Genomic DNA, 10,000 nt, shown 5'->3' on the forward strand with positions numbered 1-10,000 from the left:
ACACACACACATTCTCTCTCTCTCTCTGTCTCTCTCTCTCTCTGTCTCTCTCCCTTTCTCTCTGTGTTTGCCTTCTCCTCCACCCCCACCCCCCCCCCCCCAATCATGTCACATCCCTTGTCTTGTTCAGGTGTTCTTGTGCGCTCGGTGAGCGTGCGCAGGTGACGCGGTGCGGAGCAACACCAACGACCCGCCCTTGCCACACCACTCGACCAACAACCATCAACCCGAAACCGCCTGGGATGGATGGCAGGCCGCCAACCCAGCAGCACCCGCCACCCCACCCACAAAGCATGTCATCAACCCATGGTCTTCCCTCAAAACCGTCAGCCATCTCAAGCAACAACGGCAGCAGCAGCGCCGCCACCAGCCAGCCAAGCACCCGCTCCAACGGCGGCACACACGCCGCAATGAGCCAACCGCAGCAACAACAATGGCGCCCGTCGCCAGCCACATCGCAAACGCCACAGCAGCCGCAGTTTCGAATCCCTTCCGGCGCACCGCCAACCTCGCTCGGCACCGCCTCCTCGCGCTGGCCACAGACACAGCCACAGCAAGGTACGGTAGTGAGGGACAATGTCTGTTCTTCCCCTGAGCACCCACACACGCGATCATTTTCACACGTTTCCCTCCTTCGACTGTTTTGTTCAATGCATTGTACAGTGCATTGTTCTTCGCGTCCCTTGCCCCTCGCGTCTTATTCGCTCGTTTGCCTGCTTGCTCGTGGCCTTTGGCGCCCCCCCCCCATTTGTTCATGTATTCCAGCTGTGGTGTGCTCACCCGCCAAGTGGCCATGTACTTGTTCCCATTCGCCCGCTCGCAGGTGCTGCAAGCTTGTCGTCATCTCAACAGCAGCAGCTCATCAAGCTTCTTCAGCAGCGCCAGCAGCAAGTACAACAAACGCAGCAGGCACAGCAACAGCGGCAAGGCGGACAGCCGCCAATGTCACACTCGTACGTGCCCCGTTACCAACCAGCACAAGGCGCCATCAACACATCTAGCGCCTCTGTTTACCAGCAGGCTGCGCAGCGCCAACACACATCCCCTCCCCAGCAACAGCAACAGCAACAGCAACAGCAACAGCAACAGCAACAGCAGTCCAAGTTCACCTCCCACCCGTCCTTTCGACCCCTGCCCCTGTCGCAGGCAAGCCAGATACCACGGCAGCCACAGCCACAACCACAAACAACAGCAGCATCCGCAGCTGGCATGTTGAGGCAGCATGGCAACACAGGCGTGACAGGTGCCAGCACTGGGCCCCACTATGCGGGCCAGCGACAGCACCAGGCGCCGCTCCAGCGCCAGGCGTACGGTCGACAAGCAATGCCATCATCCTCGTCGGCATCCACATCATTTGCGCCCGCGTCAGTTGGGCCGGGCGCTGTGGCACAGCAACGACAGCACCAGCAGTACGCACAGCAGGGCCATAGGTCACAGCAGCAGCAACAGCAGCAACAGCCACAAGCAGCACTGGCGCAGCAGCAGCAACAGGCAACACAAGGACAGCAACAGCAGTCGCAGCCGACGCAAGGGCAGCAGCAGCAGCAGCAGCAGCAGCAGCAGGCACCGCCGCAGCGTCGACAGGAGCTTGAAGCGTGGTACAAGGCTGTTGTTGTGCAGCTCCCGTCGGCCGAGGCGGCGACGCTGCGCTACGTGCTGAAGAAGCAGCCAAACATTGTGGGCACCATCATGCGGTGGGACATTGGTGTGCTGCGTAAGTATCTCCAGCACACGCTGTCCACGTCGCTCGCCCAGCACCAGCAGCGCTCTGCTGCCCAGGGTGGCGCAAAGACCGAACACCCACTGTCACAGCACCAGCAGCACCAGCAGCACCAGCAGCCCGGTGGTCGCAAGCCTGCACACCTGTCTGCTGCGGCACGACAGGGCTTCACCCCAGGCCAGACAGCCACGGGTGCACCGCGCCCTGCAAACCAGCAACACCAACAGCCACAACACCAGCACCTCAGCCGCGTTGCTAGTGGCGTGATGTCTGGCAGCAGCCGCGCCTCTGCTCCGTCAACCATCGCATCCAATCCCGCGGCGGCGGCGGCCGCTGCTGCTGTTGCCATTCGCTCGCAGCGGGCCGCTTCTGCCGGTAGTGCAACGGCACCTCAGACAGCAGATGCATGTACGTGCGCGATGGAGCGAAGAAGCCACGTATCGAGTGCTTTGTGTGTGTATGTGCATGTGTATGTGTATGTGTTGTGTTGTGTTGTGTTGTGTTGTGTTGTGTTGTGTCGTGTTGTGTTGTGTCGTGTTGTGGCGTGTCGTGTCTACACGCAGGGTTTTGTTGCGTTCAATTTTCTCTTGTGGTTGCTCACCTTTTTGTTTCCTCGTGCTACTGCGGTTTGTGTGCTTGTGTGCTTGAATTTGCTTGCATCAGCGACACACTTGTCCCAGCTGCGAGCGGCTATTGCCACTCTGTCGGCGAAGAAGGGCCACCTGCAGCGCTCAATCCCGTCGTGCACCCCACAGCAGGCAGCGGTAAGCACACCACCCGTGTCGACATGTGATGTTCCGCATATCACGCGTTGTGCATGCACATGCCTTTATCTTCCCGTGATGCATCTGCTTGCGTTGTCTACCGTTGTTGCCTGTGCTCCATTGCCGCGTTCTTCCAATGCCAGCCTCATGCCCTTTGCCTTTCGTTTTTGTCATGCTGTCGCTGTCTCATGCTGTCGCTGTGTTGCTTTGTCCCATGTATGTGTGTGTGCGTGCGTGCATGACAGGTTGCGCGCACTGCTCTTGCGGGTGTTGAGAGTCAGTTGAACGAGCTTACCCGGCGCTACACGCAGCTGCAGGCCAGCCTCTCCCGCGCCTCACAGGTGTGTGTATTGTGTGAGTGTGCATGTTGTGTCTTTGTCTGCTTGAGACGTGCCTTTGGTGTATCTGGTGTTGGCAGCGATTTGTGCTATGTTCATGTGGACAACACACACACACACACACACACACACACACACATTTCTCGCTTTGCGTTTTCCACTCAACACGCATATGCACACACCTGCGCGTGCTCGTTAACGATGGCGACCACCAGCTTGGCGGTGCCATTCGGTCTGCAACAGCGCCGTCAACAGCGACAGCGCAGCCGAAGCAGGCACTAACAGCAGCACCAACGCCACCAGCGGCTGCAGCCGCTGCTGTGGCTGCAGCGAAGAGGCCGACGGGCCGTGGATCTCGTGGTCGCGGCGGCGCAGTCAGCAGCACAGCGTACGTCATGGTTTGGTGCAGCGATGAGCTTGCTGTTTCGTGGCAGCGCAGCTTGTTTCGTGTTGTTTTGTTGTTAGTTTGTTTGTCCACGACCGGCTGCCCTTTGAAAACACCCAGTCACAAATCAACACGCTCGCGTTGTGTCTTTGTGTCTTTGTGTGTTTGTTTGTTTGTGTGTTTGTGTGTTTGTGTGTATTTCTGCGTGCCCGTGATTGTTTTCTTGTGGCTCATCCATTTGCCCATTTGCCCATTTGCCCATTTGCTTTGCGTGTGCGCCACAGGAACGTGAATTACGGGTCCAAGACCACATCGCGCTCTTCAAACCGCGGCCGCCGGTCGACAGCAGGGCAACGCATCTCAGCAACGCCGACTGTTGTTGCGATGGACGTGTTCAAGGCAGACATCAAGAAGCGTCTGAAGCACGCCCGCAACGAAGCAAAGGTGCGCCTCAGCTGCTGTACATTCGTATGTGTTGCATACGTAACGTTTAACACACGTGCCGTGTGTTGTGTATGCATGTTCATGTGAAGGCCTGAATGCGTGTTGATGTGTTCATGTGTTCACGTGTGGGCGTGTTGATGTGTCATCATGTGTTTGGGCATGCTGAGCGCTGACGTGTGTGCGTGTGTGTGTGTGTGTGTGTGTTTTGCCACCAGGTGATGGCGGCAAGGCGCAAGAAGGCCGAGCCAAAGCCGAAGCTTAGCTTTGAGAAGACGTTTAAGCCAGACCCGCTCAAGTGCACGTTGGAGGAGGAAGACGTTTAAGCCAGACCCGCTCAAGCGCACGTTGGAGGAGGTCGAGAGGTGCGCATTGGAGGATTGCTTGATTGGCCGACTCATTGATCGATTGATGACGTTTTCTGCCCATCCCTGACACACACACACGTTTTCTGCCCATCCCTGACACACACACACACACACACACACACACACACACACACACACACTAATGTTTGCTGCCGTTGCTTGTTCCTGTTGACTGTAGACGAAAGCGCGCCAAGCTCTCTGATCACCACGTCGTTGAAGAATCAGACCCGCCCCCGTTTGCAACTGTGACCGACGCATTCAAAAGGTGTTGACGTAATGGCAGTCATCACACACATACACACACACATATTCCCTGCAGCTTGCCTCGTTGACGAGTGCATTGTGGCCATACCTATTCTTGACGTGTTGCTGATTGCGACAAACGTGCTGGTGTCTACATGACCTTTGTGGGTGTTAACCAAATGCACTGTCTCGTGGCTTGCTCGTGGCCGGTTTTGAATTCAGGCTACTTTCATATCACGCGCTCTCCTTCGAAGTGCCAGCAGAGGAAGAGACAGATACAGGTACGCTTTGCGTATGATTGTGTGTGTGTGTGTGTGTGTGTGTGTGTGTGCGCGCGCATCAGCGGTTCGAGAGAGCCAAGTTGAGGCATATTTTAGGTGTTTACCCAACACCCCCACCTTGCACACTGCTCATCCTGGTTGCGCTCTTGGCTCTCTTGTTTGCGTGCTTGAATGCAACACCGCAGCTGAGGACATTTACACGCGTGCGGCGGACATGCTGCAATCGCGCGTCAACAACCTCCACCGCGAGTACCAGGCAACCGCTCTTCGCGTTGCGGCGGTGAGAGCACACACACACACACACACACACACGCACACACACACACGCACACACGCACGCACACACACACACACACACACGCACGCACGCACACACACGCACACACACACACACACACACACAGTGCCACACCCTCGGCGTCCCCTTTGCTTTGGCTCATCACGTCTTCATTTGCATGTGTGGTTTTGTCGCGTGTGCAGAACAACTTGTCTGACACGGCTCTGACGGTTGGCAACGAGCATCGCCTGATGGAGGCGTGCAAGGAGGAGACTGCAAAGGCGCGAAAAGAGATTGAGGAGGACGTGCAGCGCCAACGTACGTTACCTCGTTGTCGTGCACCGCGGGGTGTTTGCTCTGGTGTCGACCCTGGCTCACCACAAACCACTTTCCCTTTTTCGCCATTCACACACGCACGCACGCGCACACACATCCACGCACACACACTTGCAGGATTGAAAAAACAGGAGGAGGAGCGTGCTGCAACGGCGCGTTTGGCGGCAGAGTTGTTTGCATCCACAGAGCTCACCTCTCAATCCAGTCGAGGTGCGCATTTCACTCCTCGTATGCCGTCTCACTCTCTCCAATCACAGCACACACACACACACACACACACACACACACACACACACACACACACACACACACACACACACACACACACACACACACACAACACCGCCCTTATTGTTTTGCTGTGTGAAATGGCACGTGCAACCACCTCCCTCACCGCCTTCTCTTCTTCCTGTGTGCGTTTGCAGAACACATGTCTGTTTCAGACTTGGAACGGATGATGTTCATGTAGGCTTGTACCATTGTACGATTGTACTGCACGGTTGCGTATTGTGGTTTTGTCTTCGTGTGCTTCTCGAATCTTGTCTACCCCCTTGTTCTCTTCTGGCGACTCTTCCCTCTGCCCTGAGCACGCGCGATTGTTTTCGCCGCCTTGCTCGTTATTCCTCTCTCCTCGTGTGTGCGTGTGTCTGTGTCTGTCTGTGTGTCTGTCTGCATGTCTGTCAGTTTGTGCTAATGTGTGATGTTACCTGTGGCTGTTACCTTTACCGTCTTCACCAAGCTTGCAAACGTGCTGATGTCATGCTGTTTGTATGTGTCTGCCCAAGGCTGGTGCCCGTCGTATGTTATGCTGCTGGGCACATGCATGACTCGTGTTCTGCGTGCATGTGTGTCGTCATCGTCAGGTGCCTCTAATATGTGCCATAGTTTACTGTTAACAGCATTCGTACTCCTCAAATGAACAAATCGCTCAGGTCCAACAAACGACAAAGGAACCCCAAAATCGTACATGCGCCTTCAAGCTATTCAACGTGTCTGTCACACTGCTCGTCGGCTTATGCCGCATTTCGCTGCCGTCCTCACTGTTCTCTCTCCAAACGATACGCGTGTCTCTGATGGTTGATGCCCATGTAACGCACTTGCCCCCCCCCCCCACACACACAATCTTTTGCAAGCCATCCTGTGCTACTGCGGGCTGTGCCCAGCACGCATCCTCCAGCCACCACGACCAGCGCTGCAGTCAGCACTGTCGCTGCCACCGCCCCTCACGGCAGCTGCCTGTTCGCGAAGTGACGCTGGAGGTAACGCTGCCACCCCTGACCGCTCATCCCCTCCACCGGTCAGCACCAAAGACGAGCCGCCGTGGTGTGCGGGCCACGGCGCCATTCCTAACACACCATTATGGCCCGTGTGACTGGTGTGACTGGTGTGGCTGTTGCTGTTATGGGTGCTGGTGGCGCTGCGGTTGTTGTTGGCCGCTTCCGTGAGACTGGCGCCGAGCGCGACTGCGCGGGAAGGGTGGACGGTGTCCGGTGATGAGGACAGCAGTGACGGCAAGGGTGACAGCTTTGGATCATGGTTTGAGACATGCGCCTGCTCCAACCACCACTGGCCCTCTTGCTGGTGTTGTCTGTGGTCATGCATCTCCTGGCGGGACTGTACCCACCGACCCGTTCCGCTGGCACCATCACCGTTGCTGTTTTCGCTGTGGGCCGTTGCACGTGCTTCATTCTGAGTGTGCCCATGTTGCATGCGTGCGGGGTTTGGTGCGGTCCGCCCGTCCTCTTCTTCCTTCGCTTGGCGCCTCCGATGCTCATCTTCCTCGCGAACAGCAACGTCCCCTTCGTCGTCGTCGTCGTCGTTACGGTGATGTCGACGACCACCACCACGACCACCACCACGACCATCAATGTTGGGCAGTGGCAGGTCTTGCAATGACCCTGCCAGCCGGCCGCTGTCAACGCCGTCTGTGCGCGTGGATGACGTCCCTCTTGATTGCCGATCGTTGCTGCTGCCAACACCAAGAAAAGCGGCCCGAGCCATCACCATGGCATGGTGCTCGCTGTGGATGTCCTCATCACCATAGCCACCACCATCACCACCATCACCACCATCATCACCATCATCACCATCATCACCATCACTGCCGCCACCTGCACTGCCATCGTCCTCACGGCTACGGGCGCCAACACGCGCAACGTCTGCAAATGCGGTTGGCGCCAGCTTGCGCCCTGTGCTGCTCAGGAGTGGGTGGTCTGCGGAGAAGATGTGTGCGTGCGCATCCAGTCGACCACTCCCATCCTCACCGTCGGCTGTGGTGGCAACAGCGGGGCCTGGTGTGTGACCACCACGTTCATTGACAGAGCTTCGCGACGCGAGAGGACGGGCACGAACATGTGACCTTGCGTGCTGGCGACCAGTGGCGTGCTGTGCCATGCCGTCCTGATGACCATCCACACCGTATGGCGTCACGTCATCGTCGTCGTGGTCGGGCGTGAGTGTTTGCAGCGTCAGCGGCGCGTGCAGGTGTGAGGCACGAAGCGTCTGGCCTGGTGACAGCGGCTGGCGGACCAGCGTCTCTTGCTCGCCCTGCATGTGCTCCCCTGTGCCACGCCCATCGCCATGACGCCTGCGGCCGTTCACGTGAGTGGCCCCACGTTGATGGCTATTTCTGTCATGCACTGCGGCACGCCGACTCTGGTTGGCGCGATCACCACTGTTCTGCCGCCCATAATCGTCACCATCACCACCACGAACACCACCACCTTCACCATCATGACTGTGTTGCCCAACACCTTCGCCACCGCTACCATCATCATCATCACCGTCATCGCCACCATCATCGTCGCTCGTGTGCGCACCACGGAGCGTACGGTATGGACGGTGCTGGTGCTGGTGGTGATGATGGCGATGGTAGTGACTCGATTCTTCCGGGTCGTTGACGCTGAGATCGCTGAGGTGCAGCGAACTATCAAGGTCTGTCTGCGCAGCTGTGCGGCCATCGTCGTCTTGTCCATCCTCCAGTCCAACTGCTTCCATGTCACCGCTGCTACCTTCACAGTGATTGCGGCGATCACGAATGTTGGTTTCGTGGCAGCCATCACGATGGCCCAAGTCTTCAACAGCACCACCGTTGTCATCATCATCATCATCGTCATCATCCCCAGCATCAGGAGCATCAGGAGCATCAGGAACGCGGGGAGGTGCAAACCGCCGCCGCCACCGCCTGATGTCCTCGCCATCGCCACCGTGTTCGGAGGATGCAATGGTGCCCACAGAGCGGGTCTTTGTGAAATCGGAACCCTCGGGGCTGGAGTGCTGCGACAACGTCCCTGGGCCGCGCTGCTGCTGCTGCTGGTGAGTACCACGACGGTGCATTGCAAAGGAAAACGGGGCACCGTGCGAGGTAGCAGACGCCTGCCCATGCCACGATTGCTGCTGCTGCTGCTGCTCGTGGTGGTGCTGGTGGTGGTGTTGCTGCTGTTGCTGCCCCTCAGTCAACAGAGCCAAGATGCCAGTGCCACTACCGTTGGACGCCAAAGGGAAGGATGAAGGCAGGGGCGCTAGCGCTGCTGCTGGTGTCGTGGTCGTGGTCGTGCCCGTGGTTGATGGTCGTGGTTGTTCGGTGACCGGAACACCACGGCGACGGTATGAGGCCTGTGCGGAATGCGGTGCTGACGTGACGGCATTGTCTGCAGCGTTCACATCGTCACCAGCGAGGGGCATGCGTGCAAGCAAGTCTGCCACCCCACTGCTCAGTCGAGCGTCTGATGATGAGCGACGCAGGCCTGCGTCTGCACCACCGTTGCCGCTGCGCTGCTGCCACAAGTGCTCAACACGCGAGTTGCCATTGCGATGTGCTGTGCTGCTAGATGCACGCGTGGCGGCGGCCCTGTGTATGTGTGCGTCGTGCACGGGCATACGCGCAGGCGAGCTGGACACACCATCAAAGCCAGTGGTTTGTCCGTGCGTTGCACCGCCGTCACGAGCACCGCCACCACCACCACCATCACTGCCTTCCGCATAATCGCCATTGTCCGTTCTCGTGTGATCACCACCATGGAGGAGGGAGCGACGAAGATAAGCCGCCAAACTCGCATGCGGACTCACTGCTTGCCCGTCACGCTGCTGCTGCTGCTGCTGCTGTTTGTGGTGGTGTTGGTGGTGGTGTTGGTGGTGGTGTTGGTGTTGTTGGTGTTGTTGGTGCTGTCGTCGTGGGCTCTCACCACTGGCATTGCCAGTTCTGGCGTTGCTGCTGCCGCCGCTGCCTGGACTGGTGTCTGCGTGTCTGTTGACTGCAGTGCGATGACGAGCAGCGCTGTCATCGCCTGCCACGGGTTGTTGGTCATCTGCTTGACAATCCAAGCATGACTGCAGGCCACTACGATGGCCCTCCTCCTGACGTGTCGCATCACCATCACCGCTGTCGCTGTGTGCGCGACCATGTGCGCCGCCATTGCTGCCACACCGCTGCTCTTGTCGTTGGACATGCTGGTGGCGGCTGGTGCGTCGGCGCTGGTATCCTTGCACATTGCCTCCCGAGAGAGAAAGCAGCCGTGCAATGCTGTCGTTGCCGGGGGTCTGCAGGTGCGGCGGGGGCGTTTGCAGTCGAGGCACATCCATACCACCAACATCGGCTCTGGTGCTGGTGGTCTGGCGTGGGGTCGAGGTGGGTCCGTGTGGATCTGCACTGCGCTCACCAGCCATCAACGCCCTTGTCCCCTGCCCAGTTCCATCAACACCACTGCCATCGCCACCGGGGCTGCTGTGAGGTGCACGTGAGGCTGCAGCCGCAGTCACTCCTGTCCGTCTCGCTGGAGACGGGCTGTGATGCGCATGCCGCCCGCGCTGTCGCGGGGCCGACGGTGGCAATGATGATGATGATGATG

General features: G+C 58.3%; 2 protein-coding genes across 2 annotated transcripts; one reads left to right on the top strand and one right to left on the bottom strand.

Annotated features, from left to right (window-relative positions):
* Positions 1 to 127: 127 nt before the first annotated feature.
* PTSG_12625 (uncharacterized protein) lies at positions 128 to 5,622 on the top strand (the record flags this gene model as incomplete). Its single annotated transcript, XM_004991462.1, has 13 exons — positions 128 to 558; positions 824 to 2,128; positions 2,384 to 2,484; positions 2,730 to 2,825; positions 3,038 to 3,210; positions 3,492 to 3,651; positions 3,867 to 3,952; positions 4,195 to 4,281; positions 4,482 to 4,540; positions 4,726 to 4,820; positions 5,021 to 5,135; positions 5,271 to 5,363; positions 5,579 to 5,622. The coding sequence occupies exons 1-13, from the start codon at positions 243 to 245 to the stop codon at positions 5,620 to 5,622; spliced, it is 2,730 nt and encodes a 909-aa protein (XP_004991519.1). The 5' UTR covers positions 128 to 242.
* Positions 5,623 to 6,249: 627 nt separating this feature from the next.
* Positions 6,250 to 9,730, bottom strand: PTSG_12626 (uncharacterized protein; the record flags this gene model as incomplete). The annotated part of the gene is made up of 2 exons (XM_004991463.1): positions 6,250 to 9,254; positions 9,338 to 9,730. The coding sequence occupies 2 exons, from the start codon at positions 9,728 to 9,730 to the stop codon at positions 6,297 to 6,299; spliced, it is 3,351 nt and encodes a 1,116-aa protein (XP_004991520.1). The 3' UTR covers positions 6,250 to 6,296.
* Between the last annotated feature and the right edge of the window lie 270 nt (positions 9,731 to 10,000).

The sequence above is a fragment of the Salpingoeca rosetta genome, assembly GCF_000188695.1.
Source record: "Salpingoeca rosetta unplaced genomic scaffold supercont1.20, whole genome shotgun sequence".
Classification (NCBI taxonomy): domain Eukaryota; class Choanoflagellata; order Craspedida; family Salpingoecidae; genus Salpingoeca; species Salpingoeca rosetta.